The 25,320-nt window shown below is 40.3% G+C and overlaps 1 protein-coding gene across 6 annotated transcripts in view; it reads left to right on the top strand.

Annotated features, from left to right (window-relative positions):
- DYNC1I2 (dynein cytoplasmic 1 intermediate chain 2) overlaps positions 1-25,320 on the top strand; it is a 155,803-nt gene that overhangs the window by 15,161 nt on the left and 115,322 nt on the right. For all 6 annotated transcript variants that reach the window (XM_089690513.1, XM_089690517.1, XM_089690515.1 and 3 more), the window contains exons 3-4: positions 5,716-5,833; positions 10,650-10,764. In XM_089690513.1, the coding sequence (XP_089546639.1) occupies positions 5,726-5,833; positions 10,650-10,764 (223 nt within the window). In that variant the 5' untranslated portion in view covers positions 5,716-5,725. The remainder of the gene's footprint in view (positions 1-5,715; positions 5,834-10,649; positions 10,765-25,320) is intronic.

The raw sequence follows: 25,320 nt of genomic DNA, 5'->3' as shown, positions 1-25,320 counted from the left end.
GGAAGTGTCGTTAGGGCTATGTGGGCGCTGGACCCCATCGGATGGGCGGTTAATTAGTGGTTAAATAGCTAAAGCTCAAGTAACCCCTAGCAAGAAGCCTCTGGAAGAACTCTAGATCTCCATAGAACCCTGATTAAGAATGGCTGTCCTAGGGTAACATGTCGGCTTCTATCATGAGGAGCCTTGTGGTGTGGTAGGTAGCTTTGTGCTCCTGAGCTGATTGCCGAGACAGAGTTGGAGCAGCAGAGACAATCCTGAAGCCGTACACTGATATGAAGCAGTTTACATCATTTCTTGGCTCTGTCCCCCCTCCAGTCTTCTCTGTATACCTTCATCTTCTCAGCATCAATCACATAATCCGACCTCTAGAAGCGAAACGTCTGGCACCGCATTCAAGATGAAGAGGGCTTAATCATTGCTAGCCAAAAGTACAAGTTTATTTTTATAGAATTGCGTATGCCAAAAATTACAGGTCCACTTCAACCCAGACATTTTGGGGGTTTAGAAATGTCCTGCCAGTTTGTCTGGCAGCAGAGAAGTTATACTTTAAATGCTCGCCTTAAGTGGTTTGCGGTCCTGTCCATGGATTAAAGGTGTTTACGAGAAATGCTGATGTGTTCTGACTTGTACTGAAACATTAAGCTTGGGAGGAAGATGCAATGTGATTTAATAGGCTTGTATGTCGAAGAGATCTCTCAATTAACTGGATAACTTGGCAACTCCACTTCTGACACCGTTCCAGGCCCTGTGCTCAGTGACATTTACAGCATTCACTGAAAAGACTTGTTAAAGGAGTTAAATGGTTCTTTCCGAATAGGGAATGGAATGGAAACTCCTATTGTTGTTAGAATTGCATGTTCTTGTGCTATAGCTAAATTCCAAGCAGATATTTAAAAAAAATGACTTGGTTATATATTTATTTAACCACCTCCCATCCGCCCCATGTATATAAATGGCTGGACGGTGGCAGTGCAGGGTCAGTTGACCATTTATAAACGGCCTCCCTGCCCTCTGCTTGTGTGCGCTCCCTGGGATCCCCGCGATCCAGTGCCCGCTGTGTCCTCCGATCGTCGGACGGGACCTCTGTGTGAGGTCCCAATCATGTGATCACTGATTGGCCAATCAGTGATCACATGCAGAGTAGTAAGCAAGATGTCACTTCTGACATTGCTTACTACGTGTGAAATCTGTGAATGATCACAGAGGTCACATGGTACAAGGCTATTCACAACAGCCTTGTACCATGTGACAAGCTGTGACCAATCACAGCTCACACAGTAGTTCTCAATGGCTGCAAGAATGCAGCCAGAGAGAAGGAGAAATGATTGCTTTTACAGCCTTTATGGGTGTAAAAGCGATCCGTGTTAACAAAAAAAAATCTTTATCACCCCCACAAGTAGTACAGTGTCACCATGGCGACACTGTACTGCTAGGGTGACAGTATGTAAAAAAACAAAAACAAAATAACAAAATAAAAATTAAAAAAATGTTATAAACTAATTTGGGTTATTTTTTTTTTTTTACGAAAAAGATAACGGAATAAATTTTGGCCAAGATTTATGATAAAATATTATTTATTTGCAAAATTTTATAAGAAAAACACTTATTTTCAAAATTTTTGGACTTTTTCATTTACATAGCAAAAAAAAAAAAATCCCAGTGGTGAATAAATACCACCAAAATAAAGCTTTATCTGTCTCAAAAAAAATGCTAAAAAATTCATATGGGTACAGTGTTGCATGACCGTGCAATTGTCATTCAAAGTGTGATAGCACTGAAAGCTGAAAATTGGCCTGGACAGGGAGGGGGTAAAAGTGTCCGGACAGGAAGTGGTTAAAACTGAATAGTCCATTGAAAAAAAAACTCTATAGCTGCACTACTTACCTTCAATATGGAGCTGTCCTCTGCAGTACCTCTTTTTAGCCACTCTGACTGTCATTCAAGCCACTTCCTCTGAGCTCAGACTATCATGTACTCGCCCCCAGTCAGCACGGTAATAAGCTGTCCTGATTATCATTCTGCTTTCTCCTGTTATTTTGTTGCCTTCCCAGCATGTGAGCTAATTGGCTTCTTGTGCTGCTTGCTCCTTGCCCACTCTGAGCTCTGCTGTACAGGGATTGTAAGACGCTTATGCAGGCCATACATTGTTCGAATTCCAAAGATTTTTCATCTGAAAATTGAAAACGTTGTTCGCTCAGTAATCCGATGGTGCCATCATTGATTTCGAAAATTGGCCGAACAAGTCATAAAGTTCACCCCATATAACATGGAAATCTTCTGTTCCTTCCAGGTCACGGCTCATGCGCATATTCTTTTCGGAAAAACGATCGTGCAATTTGACCATCACTGAGTCGAAAATCGGTCGTTTTTCACAAATTTTATAACATGCCTGACAACCGAAAAGGGGAGGAACCACGAAAATTGGCCGGTTCCATTGACCCACTAAGAGAGCGAAAATTGGCTAATTATTCTTAGGTCCAATTTTCGGACTAAAAATCAGTCGATTTTTGATCCATGTATGGCTGGCCTTACACAGATGTCCAGCATACACTATACAATCTGATTGTAAAATCTCATATAGATCTATCAACAACTATGTAGTATAACAGCCTGCATAACAGGATACGAAATTAATGGATTGTATAGGTTTGCCTTCCTATTGGTTTTGGTAACTTTCAAAGAGATTGCACAACCAGATTGTAACATGGGACAGCACAGTGGCTAAATGGTTAGCACTTCCGCCTGGCAGTGCTAGGGTGGTTGGTTCGAATCCCAACCACGGCACCACCTGCCTGGAGTTTGCATGTTCTCCTTGTGCCTGCGTGGTACTCCGGTTTCCTCCCAGACATGCCGGTAAGTTAATTGGTTCCTGTCTAAATTGTCCCTAATATGTGTATGTATGAATGTGAGTTAGGGACCTTAGATTGTACACCCCTTGAGGGTTAGGGACTGATGTGAATGTACAATATATATGTAAAGTGCTGCGTAAATTGACGGCGCTATATAAGTACCTGAAATAAATAACTAAATGTATGGTCATGTTAAGTCTTGTTCTTCCTAGAATGCACCTTTTAAAACAAACAAACTACATGTAGTATGAATTCCTGAATTTCACTTGATCTGTGCCAATTGCAGTTCCTCATAGGGCAGAACAGGCTTGTAAAAGAAGGAAAAACCGGGAGCCAGTCATTTATTTCTTCTGCCTTCACAGTTGCTGACAAGAGGAGAGCGCACACAGATGACCTCTTTAGTCTGCTGCTGCTCCTTCATCGACCAGTCATAGACCAGAGGCAAGGAGGGGGACTAGGCTTTGTTGCCTAGAGAAAGAAAAGGTTGTAACCCCTGTGTGCAACAAGTGTCAGGTATCCATGTCTGTAAGTGCGGTGCAACAGAGAGCTCCTGCCAGCTCCAGCACATGTATATGAATGAATTTAGCTGGCACCCGCTGTACCTTTTGCAATACTTTTATTTACTTGAGGGAATACAACATACAGTCCTCCAGGCTCATGTGTATTCACCCACTGAGGATCGATACGTGTGAGCCTGGAGAACTGTATGTTGTATTCCATCAAGTAAATAAAGTATTGGAAGAGCTACAGCGGGTTACGACTCTATTCATTTACAGGGTTATAACCCCTGGCAGTTTATTTTGTTCCATCTTTGCTCCATTGGGGAGATTTCCCTTCACTTCCTGCCCCATAGCCAAAACAGGCAGTGAGAAAATCTCTGATTAAATTCAAATTATGGGATTTAGTTCTGGGGCCCTGGGGTGCCCGAAGATGTATCCCCTTTGGAGAATTTCTTCTCTTATTACTTTTCTGGGGATAACCCAAAATTTGGGATTTTCTTTACTTTCACTTTTGATGAAAATGGTAGAGAGGGAGAATATCCCTAATGGGGACATAGATGGCAATAAAAACTTAACAGGTGTACTAATCCAGCTACACTCTGTCCAAAACTAAAAAAAAAAAAAAGTTTTTCATTTAGTTATACTTTAACTGCAGTGAATAAATGTTAGGTCAGCAGGCTGGCTATACTGTGTGGCGGGGCTGTCTAATTCTCAAGACTGGCTGGACAGAAATACAAATTCTTTGTCAGGTGACACAAAACCTGTATGTTTGTGGTTTTCCTGGACTACAGCTTTAAATACAGGGTGGATTTGATTTAAATCAAACTGATTTAAATCACTAGTCAGTAAGGCTTGATTTAAATCCTAGTTTTCTACATAAAGACTAATTCTTGCTGGTATAACTTTAATATGCAAGTAGATGAAGATTTTTAGAATAACAACTTTTCATATTAGTTTTTTTATCCCCAGTTTAATAGGTTAATCATTCATATTTGGACAACTTTTCTGTTGTACTTAGGAAGGAGAAAAATAATCATTACCTTAATAATAACAATTTAAATAGATTTATTCAACTGGAACAATAACATTACAGCATATGGTATTTGCTTAAACAAACATCCATGTTTGTTAACTAATTTGGCTAAACAAAATATATATATTTTAAGAAACTTAGACTGTCAGCCCCTTCCTCCTCACACTTAGCTTCACTTTCTTCTTGTGCAGATCTATTCCACTCCAAACAATCAGAAAAATATTGTTTCTATTCTATTCACTGAACTTCTTGAAACTTAGCACTGAAGGGGTTGATTCTGTATTCATAGGTTTGTAGAAGTTAGGATTAAGGTCTTTTTCTTAACTCTGTTCATGTTATAACATTTTTGCTGTGAAGAAGAGGCATGTGATCTCCGCTGAGTCAAATTCAGTTTTGAGAACTGCAAAAGTAAACCAAGCATCTGTGATAATATCTTGTAGGCAGAGAAACTGCCCAATAATCTTACGACAACCTCTGGAAGAGCATGACATTGTGAATGGATTCATGGAATTTATTTACCAAAAAAATTAAACATATACAGCCTTATTCTACATAATTAAAAAACTAATCTTTATTTCATGATGGAATAACCTTTGGATGGTAATATATTTTCCTCAAAAAGCATTTTATTTAAAAAAAATCTGATTTAAATAAAAAAAATCAGATTTAAATAAAAAAATCAGATTTTTTTTTTTTTATTATTGATTTTTATCCACCCTGTTTAAATATATGTTAATAAATGTGATAAATAAAAGCATTATGGTAGCTTGCATTGAATCCTTTCACAGAATCTCTTATAGTGTAACGTAGGCTTATAAGGTTGCAGTAAACACAATGGAATGTTTTCCGTGTTCACTCCATGCTGATTATACTTCATTGCCTCTTGTCACATATATGTCCACCGAGGCTCTATGTGTAGAGGATTGGTGTCACTGTGGTATTTATGTGGACTGGCAGTGATAGTTTGGGAATACATCAGGATGTACAATGAAGGTCAGCTTTGCCCGGAGCCAGTATTTCAGTTGTACATGAATTCTGGTAAATCACAAACTGCGTTCCTATCTCTTTTGCGCTCCCAGAGGTGAGATCTCCCCATCAGAATTCCTATTCTTCCCACGTGTCGGAGTAAAATGGTGCAATACAAGCTTCCATAAATTGATTCTTCCAATGTAAAAAAAGTATTCCTGGTCACAATTTTCACCATTGCAGAAATCTCGCCATTGCAGTCTATATAAGATAATAGGAGCCAACAGATGATTCACCGTGCTGGTGCCTGCTCAGAGCTGAAATATCCGTTTAGATGAACTCAGCAACAGTCTTTTCTTCTTTCCAGATTTCTCATCATGTCGGATAAAAGTGAACTGAAAGCAGAATTGGAGCGAAAGAAACAGCGGCTGGCTCAGATCAGGGAGGAGAAGAAAAGAAAGGAAGAAGAGAAGAAAAAGATTCAAGTGGGTATATTAGAAGAGAACTGGTGTGAGAAACTTTTGATGGAAGCAGCCATTTCCTTCACTCATGTGGTTTCAGGGTGGTAGCCTAAATTTGTGAGTGTGGTCTAACAAATGGGTAGGACACTTCCCCACTTTCTAGGTTTAGTAATAGTGAGGTGTTCTTTTCCTGGATCTAGCAGTATTTGTAGTGGGGGTCATTCCCTGGATCTAGTGATGATTGTAGTAGTGGTCTTTCCACAGATCAAGTAATAGTTTTTGGGGTGTGGTCATTCCCTGAGTTATGTGATGTAAAGGTTATTCCCTGGATCTAGTGGTCATAGTGGTGGGGGACTTTCCTTAGATCAAGTAAAAAGTGTGTTGGGGGTTATTCCCTGAGTCAAGTAATGGTTGTGGTGGGGGTTATTCCTTGAGTCAGGTAATGATTGTGGTGGGTATTGTTCCCTGAGTTGCATAATGATTGTGGTAGGGGTTTTCTCTGAATATAGTGGTAATTGTGTTTGGGGGTCTTTCCCTAGATCAAGTAATGACTGTTGTGGGGGCCATTCCTTGAGTCAATTAATGACTGGTGGGGGCCATTCCTTGAGTCAGTTAATGACTGGTGGGGGCCATTCCTTGAGTCAGTTAATGACTGGTGGGGGCCATTCCTTGAGTCAGTTAATGACTGGTGGGGGCCATTCCTTGAGTCAGTTAATGACTGGTGGGGGCCATTCCTTGAGTCAGTTAATGGCTGTGGTGGGGGCCATTCCTTGAGTCAGTTAATGACTGTGGTGGGGGTCGCTCCTTGAGTCGAGTGATGATTGTAGTGGGGTCTTTCCACAGATCAAGTAATGATTGTGCTGGGGGTCATTCCCTGGATTTAAGGATTGGGGTGGGGATCATTCCCTGAGTAGAATGATTGTTGTGGTGGAGGTCATACCATGGATCCAGTGTTTGTGATGGGGTCATCCTGTGGATCTAGTGTTGTTTGTGGTGGGGGTCATTCCCCCGAGTATAGTGATGACTGTGGTGGGGATCATTCCCTGAGTATAGTGATGACTGTGGTGGGGGTCATTCCCCGAGTATAGTGATGACTGTGGTGGAGGTTATTCTCTGAGTATAGTGATGATTGTGGTGGGGATCATTCCCTGAGTATAGTGATGACTGTGGTGGGGATCATTCCCCGAGTAAAGTGATGACTGTGGTGGGGATCATTCCCCGAGTAAAGTGATGACTGTGGTGGGGATCATTCCCCGAGTAAAGTGATGACTGTGGTGGGGATCATTCCCCGAGTAAAGTGATGACTGTGGTGGGGATCATTCCCCGAGTAAAGTGATGACTGTGGTGGGGATCATTCCCCGAGTAAAGTGATGACTGTGGTGGGGATCATTCCCCGAGTATAGTGATGATTGTGGTGGGGATCATTCCCCGAGTATAGTGATGACTGTGGTGGGGATCATTCCCTGAGTATAGTGATGATTGTGGTGGGGATCATTCCCCGAGTATAGTGATGACTGCGGTGGGGGTTATTCCCTGAGTATAGTGATGACTGTGGTAGAGAACATTCCCTGAGTATAGTAATGATTGTGGTGTGGATTATTCCCTGAGTCTAGTGTGGTTGTGGAGGGGAATAATGGTGATTATAGTGAGGATTGTGGGGGGGATTCATTCCCTGAGTATAGTGATTATTTTGGGGGTGGAGATCATTCCGTGTGTGTGTGATCATTCCCTGAGTATAGCGATGGGGGGGTGTAATCATTCCCTGAGAATAGTGATGATTGGGGGGGGGGGGGTATAATCATTCCCTGAGAATAGTGATATGATTGTGGCGGGGATGATTCCCTGAGTATAGCGGATTGTTGGGGGGATCATTCCCTGAGTATATTGATGATTTATATTTGGGGGGGGGATGATTCCCTGTGTATAGTGATGATTGTGGGGGATCATTCCCTGTGTATAGTGATGATTGTGGGGGATCATTCCCTGAGTATAGTGGATTGTTGGGGGGATCATTCCCTGAGTATAGTGATGACTGTGGGGTGGGGGTGATGATTTCCTGAGTATAGTGATGATTGTGGGGGGAATCATTCCCTAAGTTGAGGGGATCATTCCCTGAGTATAGTGGATTGTTGGGGGGATCATTCCCTGTGTATAGTGATGATTGGGGGGGGGGGGGGGGGAGAATGATTCACTGAGTATAGTGATGATTGTTGGGGGATCATTCCCTGAGTATAGTGATGATTGGGGGGGGGGGGGGGTTAATGATTCCCTGAGGATAGTGATGATTGTTGGGGGAGGGATCATTCCCTGAGTATAGTGATGATTGTTGGGGGGGATCATTCCCTGAGTATAGTGATTGTGGGGTGGATCATTCCCTGAGTACAGTGATGATTGTGGGGTGGATCATTCCCTGAGTATAGTGATGATTGTGGGGGGGATGATTCCCTGAGGATAGTGATGATTGTGTGTGGGGGGGGGGGGAATGATTCCCTGAGGATAGTGATGATTGTTGGGGGGACGATCATTCCGAGTATAGTGATGATTGTTGGGGGGATCATTCCCTGAGCATAGTGATGATTGTGGGGTGGATCATTTCCTGAGCATAGTGATGCTTATGGTGGGGAGTCATTCCCTGGATCCATTTATATTTGTGGTGGGGGTTGTTCTCTTGATTAGGTGATGAATGTGGTAAGGGTCATTCCATGGATCTAGTGGTGATTGTGCTGGTGGAGTTATTTCCCTGAATCTTTGTAGAGCGATGTTCACTTCCTGTGCCTAGCCTTTTGTCATCCAGCCCAGTTTTTGTTCCCTAAGTGTTTGATAGATTGAGGAAGAGTTGGAACCCTTATCAGATTTTTACTGCTATCCGGGGTTACGCCAGAGAACCTATTTACTGTTGCAGTGACATCAGTTTCACAAGACAGGAAGTGAGGGAAAATCTGTACAGGGACACAAACAGCCATCATAGCTAAAAGGGGTTCTAGCCTTCCCTTACTATACTTTAAGAAAAAAAAAAAAAAAAGATAGTAGTTAAAACCTGTCAGGGGTTCTAAACTTCCCCTACTCTATCGAAAATTTAAAAAAAAAGTGTATTGGCTCAACTTACATGTTAATGTTGAGCCATAAACTCATTCACATTTGAACCTTTGTTGTTTAACAGGCCATTGTAAATGTTCACACTTGTTTTGTTGAAGTAGCGATTCTTTTGAAATGATTCTTTCTTTGTCATTCATTTGCTCCAAGTAGAGCACATGGAAAAAAACACATGATCGCCCCTCAAAATATTTCACGTAAGAGCTGGGTCCAGTCTGGCTAATGCCTTTTACCTGGTGCTTACCTGTTGAACCTTGCCTGCTTTAAACAGCAGTAACTTTTGTTTCTTGGTGACATAAAATTGCCTGTGAGCTGCTAGGTTGGTTAGGCTGGCTTATGATCACTGCAGAAGTCCCCACTTGCAATTAACAAAGTGTGCAGCAGGGGGTACTAAGTCCTTATCTAATACTGTGAATTTTTATTATCTACGTTCTTCAATGGATCATAAATGGCTTTAAAATATGTTATTCGCTAGTAACTATTTTAGATCAAGTTTTTCATAGTGCCTTTCTCCTTTCCTTCAGTAAATCTGATGTTTGCTTATGTATTAATGTAATTATATCATATTTGTACTGGAAAAGAAAACATTTAGCCTTTTGTTGTTACAAGAATCCTGACAGTTCGGCTACAATATACTTTTTTTCTATTGGCCATATACGGCTTGAATTTTGGCTGAATCGGTTAAAATTCAAGCCTTGAGTGGTCTTTTTGGCACCACCTGGCTTAACAAAAGTCAATCAAACATCAATTGATCAGGGTGAAAAATTGGTGAATGGTGGCAACATCCTATCAGTCCTATCAGATTCGGTCACTGTTTGGATATTCTTTGGTTTTCTGAATACAAATAGCTGCCACTGCAGATTCCTCCATCCATGCTGTTTAGCACAGAATTGGGAAATCCAGCCTCACGTGGCCAGCTTAAAATTCATGTTTGAGTAGGCTTGGGCATGCCCTTGAAGTCCTGGTGTTTTGGCAGGCTGCGGTGGTGCTGTCGCATCTGCAAAGATGTGGTTATACCATATCCCCAGAAGTTTAATTATTGGCACTTGCTGTATATGTATGAAAGATTTTTATATCAAACACAGAAACAACCATGCATCTATCCCCAGGAGAGCTTTCAGTTCAAAGTCTTGCTGGAGAGAGAAGAGAGACCAGGCTTCCTATGGCAATTACAGACAGAAGCCAGTTAATAACGTTCCTGGAAGAAACGCTTCCACAAGAATATCATACTTCTCATTCCAATTCTCTGAAATTAGGCCCAGGGTTCAGTGCTGCAATGCAGCAAATACTACAACTTTTAATTAGCGTGTCTAATATAGTATAGACACAATTATTTTTATCCAGTCTTTAATTTTAGCAGAAGATAGAGCTGCATTTTGTGATTCTTTTATTCAAAGGAAGAGAATTGGAAAACGAATTCCAGTATTGCTCAACCAATCAGATACTTGGTTTCATTTTCTAACCTATGTTGGCAAATAACAGATTAAACCGAACTAGATTCTACTAGATTGTAAGCTCCAAGGAGCAGGGCCCTCGACCCCTCGTGTATCGCATTGTATTGTTGTACTGTCGCATGTATTGTCCCCCATTGTAATGTACAGCACTGAGCGAACTGTTGGCGCTTTATAAATATTGTATAATAATAATAATACACTGCCCCCCTAGATACACTGAGATTTTTGTCCTAATGTCAAGACTCTGTGTGGCATTATCATATTTAACTTCTGGACATTGTTTCATTTGCTAGACTGACCAGAAAAAAGAGGTCACTCCTGCACAAGAAGAATCTGACTTGGAGAAAAAGAGAAGAGAAGCTGAAGCCTTACTGCAGAGCATAGGAATTACTGCCGATCCCCCCCTGGGTAAGCACACTGCATGAATGTTGCTAGCTGCACTTGACCGCATGCTTGCCTGCTCTGCTATAATGCTGCCTGCAACTGATTTACTAATCACATAAACACCAGTCATTCCATTACTGACCAAACACCACACAGTATATAAGTAGGGTTCGGTTTAATAATATATCCCTAAGTACTATACATTTCAATATGTCCTTAAATTACATTAAAGCAACATAAGTGTATTTATAGAAGGTGAAGAATACTGCATTGTATTTTTGTTTTTGTGGTTATTATAACCCCCTAAATATGGCTGTACACATAAATGTGGGAGCACAGACTGGGCCTTGTGTCATACTGCCACATATTTGCATACCTATGTTTGTGCCGGGAGCATTCTCGATTGCGCATCCCTAGCACTAAGACCAAACTGTCACGGACAACTCCTGCTCTTGGACTAATGATGAGGATGCAGTAGTCAGGGCTCTCAAACTCTATCTTCTCTGTCTGCCAGAAGAACAAGATATATTGTATCTTTTGTGGAGGCTGGTTCAAAAAAAGTAAAAGTAACAATCCAAAAAATTACATAATTATAAACTTAAAATACATCAGTTAGCTCAGTGCTTCATCTATGTTCTTGTAAGTATGGTTTAGGTAGGATAAAAATAAATTCATTTTAAAGCTGGAGTTTTGTTACACGTATCAACATATGGCCAGCCAAATTTTGACACGTGTCCCGCTGTCTCAGAAGACAGTCTAACAATTGGCTTCTATCAAACAGTCATGCTGGAAAATCAGTGTTCGATCAGTGCTTGCAGCCAGTGGCTGCAGTGCTGATCTACTTATGCTGCTGAGATTACCATCAGCTACCATTGTGGTAGAGTTGCACAGCTATCCCTCCTCTTCTACCCAGCTGCTCCATTCATTGGGCTCGTATTTTTTCCCAGAATGCAAAGGACAAGGCAGATGGAGGAAACGATCCATCTCCTCCAATCACAGAACACTTTGCATTTTAGGAAAAAATAAGAGTTCTATGAATGGATGAGGTGAGCAGAAGGGATGGGTAACTCTTTCACACTCTCAATGGCTGATGTTAACCCCAGCAGCACCGGAAGATCATTGCTGTGGGGGGAGAAGATTTCTACAATGGGCAGCAGCCAGCCCGACATAGGGCACACAGTTTATTTATTACCATGGTAGTGTGAGGAATGTAGTGCGTCTGTGACCAAGCCCCTGTAGTGTCAATGTCTGTCTGCTTTTAGGTAGGATGAAAAAAAAGGTCTTGTATTATTGTAGCAGTGTGTGTTGTGTAGTGTGCTCAGTTTATCCTTTTTTGTGTGGGTGCCAGTGTTTTAGGTAGGATATAAAAAAGGGTTTATATTTATTACTGTGGAGTATGTAGTGCAGTTTCATACTGCAGAGTGTCTGTAAGGTGCATATAATTGATAATTAGATCTGGATTAATTGCATTCTCCGAAGGCAAAATGTGCACTGTTGTCTCAGGGTCCTTCTATGGGTATGAACAACAAATAATGCACACATATATGGTATCCTCATGCATGTCAGGAGTAGGAACATTTTATTTCCTTTATAATTTTTTTTCCTTTTTTTTGTGGTGGGTTACAGTAATGGCAAGACACATACAGCTAAAGTTCAGAAGTGTTTTAATACTATTTTGGGCCAGTTTTGCTTTGATAATGGATTTCTCTTGATTTTCTTTTCTTAAAATTAAATGAACTCCCAAATTGTCCTGAAATAAAGGTATATATTATATATCTATCTATCAAGATAGATAGATGGATAGATATAGATATATATAATATATACACACACACACACATGCCATAGTTACAAAACTGTACTCAGGCATTAAAGTAGTAGTAAACCCCTGTGGGTTTATGCCATTGTATACAACACATACTAGCACGTTATGACAGATCTATTTTTTGAACAGTGTTGAAACACAAAAGGAGAGAGAAACCAGAATGCCACCAATGTAGTACATTTGTTGAGAATAAAATTAAAAAGCAAATATGCTCTCCTAGTGATGTGCTCCAATAAGCACATATATTCCAAGCCAGCAGATGGCAGCCTCTCCTACCTTTTGAACAAAGCCCTCCAGTGGCACTCTGTAACTGCCATAGGGGCTTCCATCTTGCTGGTCTTCCTTCCTGGTCCATGCACTTGGGGCATTTGATTGGCTGAGCTGCGATGATGTCATTCCCTTGTATGCGCATGAGAGTCATGATTGTGGCACTCAGTTCTGTATTGAGGGCACACTCTGTGCTCTCAATGCAGAGCACGCTGGGCATTCGCTGGTGACATCAATATAATGTGAATATCTCCTATAGTGTGCACGTTTAGGAGATATATATTGTACCTACAGGCAAGACTTACCTGTAGGTACAAGTGAAAAAGCAGAGTTTACTACCACTGTAAGGTTTGTTTTTACCTTTTTGTCATTAATAGGTTAAAACAATTTAAATAGTGTAGTTGTTTTCCATAATCCAATTTTTCTTTTGAAGAGCAAGTACTCTTAGTTTGTTGCACTCTAATTTTATGTTGGAGTGGAACAGGTAACCTTTATTCTTACATCTATAAATTTTAAAAGCATAGAAAGCAACCAATCAGGAATACCATTTCATTAGTCGATTCTATATTTTTATGGTAAACCCTGACATCTGCGCACAATTGGTCTATTTAATGTTTGATTTTTCTAGTTTTCTTTTGACAGAACTAAAGTATTAAGCACTTTATTTTTTAGCTTTTTTTTGTAAAGCAAAAGAAATGTCACTACTATATTACTATCACAGAAGTTTTGTTTTTTTTCTTTTTAATCCTTCTGTAAAATAGTTTTAAAATATGTTTTTATTCTGCCAGTAGATTATTTTGCCACTTTCGTTAACAGGATAGCAACACTGTACTTCTACATTGAAATCGCACAGCAGAGTTGTCACCCTTTGTAGACACTGTAGTCTTAAATCAACATGGTGATATCAATTTTTTGGTGTTATCATTTTTTTTCCCTTAATAAAGGACAAACAATAAGTTGAAGAGGAAATTAACCCTGTGTGTCCTTTTTTTTTTTTTTTTTGTATTTTTTTTTTTTGTTTAGTATTTTGCTAAACCTTTTTCACTGGGTTATCGCTAAAAACCCTACTCACACCCTTCAAATCCAGACGTGTTCTGTAGTGATCTGCTACTCCGCTGTGGCACAACCAGTCCTGCACCTCTTCTTTTCTTACATCCTCAGGAGTTGGCTATCTCTTCCTGGTTCTTGCAGTGATTCTCCTGATGTGCCTTGCACATGCTGCAGATTTGCCTCAATACCTCCTGGGATGCGTGGCTTAAATATTTCAGGAGACTTCAAGCAGCAGGGTGATGCATCATTCTTGTGAGAAATTGTGTGAAATCTCAAAGTGCAGGAAGCAAAAAAGGGATTTCCAGTTTTAAAATAAAGGCTACGAAATCTAAAAAGAAATTAATTTTTTAAATATCATCCTTTCATGTATTCTCCACCATACAATATTGTTCACTATAGTTAAATCTTATAGTTTAGTGAACAGTATATAGGACTATAGTGGTAAATCTTAAAGCTTAGTGAACACTCTTATGCTTGCTACTGAAAAACATATTTCTATTTGGAATATTTTTGTTTTACTTAATTATAATATCTATTAAATGCAAATCTTACAACAAAGTGGTGAAGAAATACAGAATTATTAGCAGTCTGGTTGTAGGAAGAGTTGCAGTTTAACAGACAAGGAATTAGTGACGACATCCCGTTCTGGATTTAGAGGAGTTAGTAGGTTTCACAATAATGTTGTACGTCAGAAAGCTGTGTTTTTACTAGGTGTAAGCAAAGTGATAGATTTACTTTCTGAGCCAATCAATTCTCTTGTAACACATACCCAGTAAATGTGTATAAAGCTGTTTGAGGCCTAATTATGTTCCTTTGTGAACAGTTGGTTTAAGGACAGTCACTTTTGGCCAGGTGTCTGCATCCTAACTGCCCTTAATTGGTTTGTTAGCCAGTTTCCAAGAAGCACCCTACAAGTGAATGGCCAGAGAGCCTGATCAGAGCCCCGCAGGTGGCCCACTCTCATCCCCTCTTCAGCCCAAGCTAGAGATTAGAAGGCAAGTCAGTGGTAAAAGACTGGCTCTTGTGAACCGGCAGTGTTCGCATTCCCCACACTGCTTATCTGTCCCCTGTTCAGATGACCTAAATACAGAGTCAATGTGGCCAGGCTCCCTACCAACAATAGAACAGTTGGGAAGTGCTGTAACGTATCCTGCTCACTCACAGCAGTCACATTACATATGCATATTTAATGGTTTGCTTTCTGCCTGCCATTAGATTTAATTGTACTATACAATGCTACTTAATTTATGCCTTCGTTATAGTTTAAATGCTGGAGACATTAAAATGTAACTTGTAAATGGCTTTTCTTTTTGTCGCCTTAACTTACATCCAGTGTGTATTGTTCTTATACTGTCAGGGGATTACAAATTTAACCATTTTGCATATTTGGCTTCACAGCCGTTGAGTGGTTAAAAGCTAATGGTGGCTTTACGGGGGTCGATTCAAGTATCACCTGTGATGATCAAGTCATGTAGGGTCTCCTTAAGGCTAAGTTCACACTTGCAAAAAATTCTTACACAAACGAATGCACCTATAGCGTTAACACGTGTTTTTGGTTTTGTTTTTAGGGAGTTTTAAAAACTGCACCCCAGAATCCCTCCATGTGATTATTATTTTTTTTTTTTTTAAAAGAAGGTCCAGGAAATAGGGACAGAAATATTGGTCAGTAGCTAGTCACAGCTCGAAATTCAGACAAAAAGTCTATTTCAAAATCGAAGGACCTAAATGGAAAATTGTTTGCTGAACAGGGACTGCATCCAATCAGGTGCAGTCACTGTTCTGGTAATTCAGACACTCCTGTGTACAGACTGTCTGTATACAATAGTTGGCAGGTGGGGACAAATTATGATTTCTCTTGCTCTCGCACAGGGTTGAATGCGAGAAATCTAGCTATGTATGGCTAGTTTATGTTCACACAGGACTGATATATTTTGACCCTCAGCCTCTTAAAGGATATGTTCACTTTTTGAACAAAAATAATAAATGCACATTTTTTTTTGTAAGTAAAAAAATGTGCATTTATTATTTTTGTCCAAAGGAGCCTGAAAAACATTGCACCAGCGATCAGTAGATCACTGATGCTATGCAGGTCTCCTACAGACCTGTCAGAATATCTGCTTGCCGCTCAGGATGTACGAGAATATATCCTGTACGAGATATTCTGACAGGAAGCTTCAATGAACTACCACGGTGTTTCAGAGTGCTGTGGTCATTCATTGAAAGCTACAAGCCGACAGCCGTTAAGGCTGTCATGACTTGCAGTTCCTACATTCATGGAAGTCTATGGATGAATGACGTGGCTGTGTGGGCGGAACCCGAGCCACGCTGTTTTCAAATATGACTGATAGTACTGTGAAACTTCTCCCTGTACTATCTGTCACAGGGATGGGGGGGCGGCGGGCGAGGCTGCAGCTATGGGAACATGTTACATGTTCCACCCTAAAAACGGGTGGAACATGTAACACGTTCCAAAGGTGAACGTATCCTTTCACGCTGAGCACCAAACAGAAATTAAAAAAAAAAACAAAACAACTGGTTATGGTTGATTTAAAGGATAAATTCACCTTTTTGATAAAAAAAAATGAACATTTTTTTTTTACCTACAAAAAAAAGTGCATTTTTTTTTATTTTTTTGTTGCAGGAGCCTATAAAGCATTGCACTAGAGATCAGCAAACTGCTGGCGCCATGCAGGTCTCCTGCCGACCTATCAGTATCTGCTTGCCTGTACGGGATGTACTGAGAGGAAGAATTGGTGAGCTGCCAGGACGTTCCACAGTGTAGTTCATTGACAACTACAAGCCGACAGCCGCTAAGGCTGATGGAATTTGTAGCTCATTCATGCATAGAACTCTGTGAATGAATGACGCAGCCATGTGGGTGGAGCCGTGGTGTTTTTAAGAATGGGGACTTCTTTCCATAGTGCTGTCGTGGATAAGGGGGGGGGGGGGAATTGAGCATTGGTTACAGCATTGGGAACATGTAACATGGCTAAAATGGGTGGAACATGTAACATGTTCCCAAAGGTGCACTTATCCTTTAACTTTTTGTTTGTTTTTAATTTTTTTTATTTCAAAAGAATTTTTGTTTTCTACAAATTGTTTGCTGATTTTAAACAATTCATATCTGTTTGTTTTTTTTTTGTTTTTTAAATAGTGAGTAAGCCCAGGTTCACACTGAATGTGACTTTAAAATCATGCTGCTTCACTTGCTGCTTATTGCCGACAATAGGGTGTGACTTGTCATGTGATTTGGAACTGTCAAATCACATAAGTTGCATCGCTGTGAACTGGGGGGGGGGGTAATATATGACCACAGTGTCCCTTAGCACTATGGATATTTTGTGTCGACAACCCAGCAGAACAGATTGGTTTGCAGCTCCCTTTGTCTGAAATCTCCGCATAGGCCACCTGATAAGTAATTGCTGGAAAGACTCATTAAGGGCTCATTCACACCACTGTGGAATCGTCATAGAAAACAATTTTTGCTATGTGCCTTATTCACACCACAGCGCATAGAAAAGAACCGTAAGCAGTGTCGGCTAGTCAGGACTTTGCTGCTTTGTGCAATGTTATTAGTACACTTGAGAATCTTGAACAATCTTACACGAGGGGCAAGCACAAGGATAGCCTGCTGCTCCTTTGGTGGCCAGTCAGAAGGCAGTGAGTGGGGAGGTGACACATCTATATCTGAGAAACTGGTATCACCTACTTGGCTGTACCGTATGGAGAGTAGTGTGAGAACCAGGACATGATCACAAATATAGTCAGCTCAGCTCTCATTGAGAGATCTCCTCTCTTCATAGACACTTCATCTACTTTTTCTGTAATGTGACCTATATGAGAGATGTGCATCCTTCATAAGGGCCAGAGAGAGATAATAAATCACAGAATTAGATTTTAAGGGTCTACACCAGCAATGGCAAACTACGGCCCGGCGGACCTTTTAATCCGGCCCGCGGAGCGTGATACTGTCAGGATGGCTGTCAGGATGTGTGTAGGCGGGGCAGCGTGACGAACGTGAGGGGAGCTAGGCTCCTCTCACAGTCCGCACTGAAGACCAGAACAGCGCGGGAACACGGCGAGAGGAACGCGGGGAGCAAAGGTAAGTAAATTGACACAGGGGGGACTTGGGGACTTAATATGGGGAATTAATTACTATAGGGGGGATGAATTACTATATGGGGGATGAATTACTATGGGGGATGAATTACTATGGGGGATGAATTACTATGGGGAATGAATTACTATGGGGGATGAATTACTATGGGGGATGAATTACTATGGGGGATGAATTACTATATGGGGGATGAATTACTATATGGGGGATGAGTTACTATATGGGGGATGAATTACTATAGGGGGGATGAGTTACTATGGGGGATGAGTTACTATGGGGGATGAGTTACTATGGGGGATGAGTTACTATAGGGGGGATGAATTACTATAGGGGGGATGAATTACTATGGGGGATGAATTACTATATGGGGGATGAATTACTATGGGGGATGAATTACTATATGGGAGATGAATTACTATGGGGGATGAATTACTATATGGGGGATGAATTACTATGGGGGATGAATTACTATATGGGGGATGAATTACTATGGGGGATGAATTACTATAGGGGGGATGAATTACTATATGGGGGATTAATTACTATGCTTACTATGGGGGAATATTACTATACTTACTATGGATGACACATACACATCATTCATCTACTCTTGGTCCGGCCCCCGGGTCCAATATATGAACCCATTGCGGCCCTCAAGTCAAAAAGTTTGCCCACCCCTGGTCTACACAGTACTTTGTTCATTATAGACTAAGAGGCCCTAAATCCAGATAGAACTTTTCTAGAAACTAGAGTTTTAATATGCTTACCTTCTCTCCTTATAGAGGACATCCAATTAAGATGTTTATTCTGTATATTTAATGTCAGTCCCATGTGATGCTGCAGCAAGAAATTTGTAGTTATTCTTTGTAAGCACTAAGGCTGCATTCCCACTGAGAAATAGATGAAATGGAGAAGCCCTTAGGTGCCATGTGAATTCCATTTACTGAAGTCATGTGACTGGAATGGGCATTGTGACTGGATGGTCTAGTTTGCTTGATATGCATATTTGACATTTATGAGGACTTGTAGTCAGGAACACAGGATAGAATTAGGACGGTATTCTGTATAACACAAAGTACAGGTATTAATGCATAGTGAAATGCACAGCAACACTCATACTTGTGAACACCATCCATATGTGTAAAACCATGGCAAGGCTTGTAATTCTACAACAGCTGATTCCATGAGATACTCCAATTCTTTGTAGTCCCTAGAGCTCAGAGCAGGGCTGATCATGCAAATATGAGCACACAGTGGGGCACAGCTATATTTGTCTACTGGTGACTAAGGCAGGCCATACATGATTCATTTTTCCTTGAGTTCAGCCAGTGGGTTGAACAAAAAAAAAAATGAGCCTATACCCCTATGCACACATTCAGTGTGGATGGGGGAATCCTCCTCACTGAAATATTGTATTCTGTTGGCGGGGAGGCTTCTCCACCAGCAGAAATCAATGATCAGTGTTGCCTGTGGCACTGATCGTTTGGGGAAAACCCAACAGACTGTTTGTACACAAGTCAATAGATAAAGAGAGTTGTGTACAACCAGCTAGCCCATACATAGATTGAATTTTGATCCATGTATGAGCGACTTAAACAGTCATCTCTGCAAATTGATCTAGGAACACAAATCCCAAGTGTAGGGTAAATTTTAGCCACCCATACACATATAGCCATGACATTCTAGCAAGTATGGTATTTCAGGGCAGCATTAAGGCTAGGTTCTGCTGCCATACAATTTTGATCCAACTTTCAGTGTGAATTTGTAGTGCTACTTGGATGCAACTTGGAGTCAATTTTGATAAGGTTTATATAATCTTTGGGGCCAAAATTGCACTAGAATCACACCAAAGTAGTGCAGGAACCTTTCCCAAAATCGCTCCTTCCTGAGTCCCATTGATGTGAATAAACACCATTGAAAACAATGTGATTTCCCTTGTCATGCGATTCTGTGCGACTCACATTTTATCTGAAATCGCAATAATGTGAATCAGGCCTTAACATAAAATCTGATGCTACCTCATTCCTCAAACTTTCACTGAAACCCCTCTTTCTCAAATATCCCGAGTTTGCGAAATTCCCAGAGTCCAGTAAGATGCCTCCTTGTTTATGCTGGAAATAATTGCAAGAGTTAGAGATGTATGCTGCTAGCATGTGGCGATACATTGTTTGTAAATATTAAGAGGTACCTAAAGAGCTGATCCTTTATCAGATTTGATTGGGTTTTTTATTACCAGCACACTATATTCAGAAACATTTCTAGGAATTAGTAAGCAGCTGTAAATCTGATCACTTTGGCCCATCTTTTTTATACCATTATTAATGCAATTACTCTTGATACATTTCCTTCACAGTCCCTGTCACAAACAGCTAAGATACTGGACAAAAGTTGAAGCCAGTGTCACATATTAAGACATAGTAGCTTGTATTATTATCTTCGCCTGCAGTGAGGGACCTAATCTTCTCATGCCTCATTACGTTTCCACTAGGCATTTTCTCTTGTTCAGATTACATGCTTAAATAGGAAGGAGGGGGGTGAGGATTTAAATGTAAATGATTTTGTAAATCCTATGTAACCTGTCAGCAGTTTTGAAAGAACAAATAAATTCTTATTGATACAAGCAGCGTCTCCGTTTCAAAGGGAAATTGAAGAATTCAGATGTGGCTCCTGGGGATGCTACATCTTTGTGTCCTTTTATTCACACAGTATACACACTCCTAAAGACTTTTGTACCGCTGGACAGGACTTGGAGAAAAGAGAACAAACTTGATTTTGTTCACAGCTAATCCGTGTTTATCTTAGAGAAAATTAGAGTGTTAGGCCTAGGCAGTTTAGCACGTCGATGGTAACAACTTATGTTGATCACAGTGTTTAATTTTAAGTTTACATCCATACTACATGCAGTGCCCAACACTCTTTATGTACATATTTCACGTGTTTTTGAATTTGTGCATGTGGAAGCCAGATATAATCTCCAAACAATTAGATCAAACGTGCTTAGCTGTCGCACAGCTGTAAAATCTTCCTCATTGTCTTTGCTCAACAATACTCCACATCAGTCATACGTGAAGCATAAGTGGAATAAAAAGGGCAAATGTCATAGTGTAGTATGCTAAAATCATCCAGATTTATTAATAAAAAGCCACTCACGTGAAAAAATCAAAGACTGGCAATATACTGCGTTTCAGACAGCGCCACCACAAGTCCCACCGGCGTGCGTGATGATGTCAAAGATCAAGCTCCGCCCAACACATTTTCTCTAGTCAGGGATGGAGGCTTCGCCTTGTCAGCTTGCAACAGGAAGCGGTGTTACTGGCAAGATCTCACATAAAAAAACTTTTAAACAGATTCACATAAACTATTTGCTTAATAAATTTTTATGCAGAGATGCATGGTGCCGAACATACTGAAAAATTGAATAAAGGTTTATATACACTTTAAAACCAACGCCACAAACAAAAAGAAAAAGAACCAGCCTTTAAAAAAGTGATCATACATACTAGTCTGCTGTTTTTGATCCTTGCTCTTACTTAAAGAGCTTTACTGTTAGAAGAATCTTCAGCATCTGACATTTTCTGGTGTATCAGGTGCTTATGCCACTGGTTCCATCCACCAGCCATTATGTAACCCCTGTGTTTCTGCAGAGCTGTATTGATGTAGCAGCCATGTCAGATACTGACCATTCTTGTTACGGAACTGATGGTTAATATTACTCTTATTTTACAGGTTGGCTTTTTTTTATGGGTTTTTTTTTTTAGACACTTTGGGGTTTATTTACTAAAGCTGGAGAGTGCAAAATCAGACTCATTTCTGCATAGAAACCAATCAGCTTCCAGGTTTCATTGCCAAAGCTTCATTGAACAAGCTGAGGTTAGAAGCTGATTGGTTTCTATGCAGAAGGGAGTCTGATTTTGGACTCTCCAGCTTTAGTAAATAAACCCCTTTGAGTCACTTTAATGCCTTTTTTTTATGTTGTGTTTTTTTTCCCTCATAATTTATTTGGTCATTGTTTAGGCAGTTGAAAACTATTGGCTGCAAAGCCACATGCCCCCTTAGTTTTATTGTAGTACAATTAAGGGGTATCAACAGCACTTTTTTTTTCTTTTTGTATTGCATAAGGAGTTAATACCTCAGGTCTTTTATGTGCTGTCTGTGTCTAGTTGGGGAGATGTCTCTTCACTTCAGGTCCCAGAGACACAACAGGTAATGGGTGGTAATCTCTAAAATGTTAGGGGAAATCTACTCTTAGGGTCTTGTCATTGGGACAGGTTTCCCAGTGACCCCATTAAAAATATAGGAAGAATGTTGGTGGAGCACAGAAAGCATTAACCACTTCCTGTCCGGACACTTTTACCCCCTTCCTGTCCAGGGCAATTTTCAGCTTTCAGCGCTATCACACTTTGAATGACAATTGCGCGGTCATGCAACACTGTACCCATATGAATTTTTTACCATTTTTTTGAGACAGATAAAGCTTTATTTTGGTGGTATTTATTCACGGCTGGGATTTTTATTTTTTTTACTATGTAAATGAAAAAGTCCCAAAATTTTGAAAAAAAGTGTTTTTTTAAATACAATTTTGCAAATAAATAATATTTCATCATAAATCTTGGCCAAAATTTATTCCGTTATTTTTTTAGTAAAAAAAAAAAATCCAAATTAGTTTATAACCAAAAATTATAATTTTTAAACATTTTTTTTTACATTTTTATTTTATTATTTTTATATTATTTTTATATTATTATTTTTTTTTTTTACATACTGTCACCCTAGCAGTACAGTGTTACCATGGTGACACTCTACTACTTGGGGGTAATGAAGATTTTTTTTTTTTTTTTTTCTTACACTGATTGCTTTTACACCCATATAGGGTGTAAAAGCAATCATTTCTCTTTCTCTCTGTCTGCATTCTTGCAGTCATTGAGAAATACTGAGTGAGCTGTGATTGGTCACAGCTTGTCACATGGTACAAGGCTGTTGTGAATAGCCTTGTACCATGTGACCTCTGTGATCATTCACAGATTTCACACGTAGTAAGCAATGATGTCACAAGTGAGATCTTGCTTACTACTTTGCATGTGATCACTGATTGGCCAATCAGTGATCACATGATCGGGACCTCGTACAGAGGTCCCGTCCGACGATCGGTGTTTCACTGTGTCCGGAGGACACAGCGGGCACCGGATCGCGGTGGTGCGCGCTCCCAGGGAGCGCGCACTGCTAGAAAAGGCGGGTGCTGTTTAGGAACGGCAACCCGCCCCTGGACTGCCACCGCCCTGCCGTTTTTAAACAGCAGGCGGACGGCAAGAGGTTAAAAACCTAACAAGGGTTCCACACTTCATCCAAAACCTAAAAATAAAGAAAAAGCTTTTTCGAGGGACACACTTTAATGTGTGTACTCTGCACAGCTATGATTAGTCATTCTCTTCAGGCTTAAATATATTGTGTCAGCACATGTATAGTATTCCCTAGCCATCTATATGATTAAAGGCTAAGTTTACCTTTAAAGAAAAAATAATAAGTGCACATATTTTTGCAAAAAATAAAAAATGTACATTTATTTATTGTTTTCTTCGAGCCTGGAAAGCATTGCACCCGCAGTCAGTGGGTCATGGGGTGCAGAGTCAGACTCCTGCAGACAAGTCTCACAGCTTTTTGCCCATACCTCTGTACAGGTTTTCTGTTTGGAACCTGCAGGGCTTGTGAATGGACTTCAAGGGAAGTGTCAGTGAGTCCACTGAGAATTACAAGCTCTCTGCGACTGACATTACTTTGCAGGCTGAAGTGCCAACCCAACACAAGCATGCATCTAGTGAAGTCAAGTGCTGATCTGCAGAAATAGCAATCAGACAAGTAGGCAACTAGCATTTCCAGATGGTCAGCGATGCCAGTGACCATATTTTGTTAATGACATGTTTTTTTAATAATGAGGTTATTTTGCCAGTCTAGACATTCTGCACACTAAAGTGGAACTGAAGTAAAATGGTTCGCAGAGCTCTCACCATAATGTGCAAGTATGCACAGCAAATTTTTATGGCAGAAGAAACTGTAGGCCTCCTGGCACAAAATTATTATTTTTTTTTTGCTAATGGTTAAACAAGGCCCTCATGAATCCCTGTATTTCAGCCCTCCGTACTTTGTAATTTAGCGCCAGTCAACAAAAGAAAAATTCCAGATCCCAGTGTATTAACTGAAGACGGGTACAAAAGACACTAGAGAAACTAAATGTGCAAATCACCAAGTCCAGATGACTTACACCTAGCAGTCCTTAGGGAACTTAACTCTGCTATTGCCACACCGCTATTTCTAATTTTTAAAGACATTTTACTGACTGGAATAATACCATCTGATTAGTGTAGAGCAAATGTGGTACCAGTTTATATGTATATAACAAGTAATTACAGACCAATCAGCCTAACATTAATAGTATGTAAGGTATTTGAGGGAATGGTAAAAGACTCAAAACTACAAAAAGTGTTATAATTGACAATCGGCATAGATTTATGAAAGACCTTTCTTGTCAGACCAACCTGCTATCATTCTGAGAGAGAGAGATAGGATGGTGGAAGTCCAGTGGATGTAGTTTTTCTAGATTTTGCTAAGGCATGATACGGTACCTCATAAAGGTTTTATCTAAAACATATGATCTGTTGGAGTTGATTAAATTGTATGCACGTGAATAGGAAACTGATTACATGAACTGGTCCAGAGAGTAGTGATAAAAGACTTATTCTTTGAATGTGTTATACTTGCCTGCTCTGTGCAATGGTTTTTGCACAGAGAAGCCCTGATTCTCTTCTATTGGGTTTCTCCGGTGGTGGTCCTGGCCCCTCCCCTGCTAAGTTTCATCAATAGCAAACCTCTTGCTATGGGGGTACTCGAGCAGGCTCATTCCCGAGCCTGTTCTTCATCCACTCTCTCCTTTATTGGCTCACTGGCCAATGGCTGCGACTGCTGTGTAAGCCAATGAGGAGAGAGAGAGACCCAGGAGAGCCGTGGCTCTCATGCACATCGCTGGATTAGGATGAATGAATGAATGGGTGGGCCTTAACCCCGAGGGGTGCACATGTGCATACCCAAAGAAAACCAGAACTGTGCCGAGAGGTTGAGGCTGATAAAGAAGCAGGATATTTAGATATTATATCAATGATATTTTTATCATTGATTAGATGTATATTGTACTCTTGGATTGATTGATTTATCTTAGACTTATTTTTAGGATTTCAATTTTTTTTTTCATCACACTCACAAAATCCTAACTAATCAAGCTCTGACAATCGCTCAGCTAGTGGAGAGTTTTATTTGGCTCATCACAGCTATT

Source organism: Staurois parvus, unplaced genomic scaffold (assembly GCF_062004578.1).
Source record: "Staurois parvus isolate SC_StPar_1 unplaced genomic scaffold, SC_StPar_1.0 ptg000530l, whole genome shotgun sequence".
NCBI lineage: Eukaryota > Metazoa > Chordata > Amphibia > Anura > Ranidae > Staurois > Staurois parvus.
Note: the sequence above shows the minus strand (reverse complement) of the source record. Positions and strands in the feature narration are given on the sequence as shown.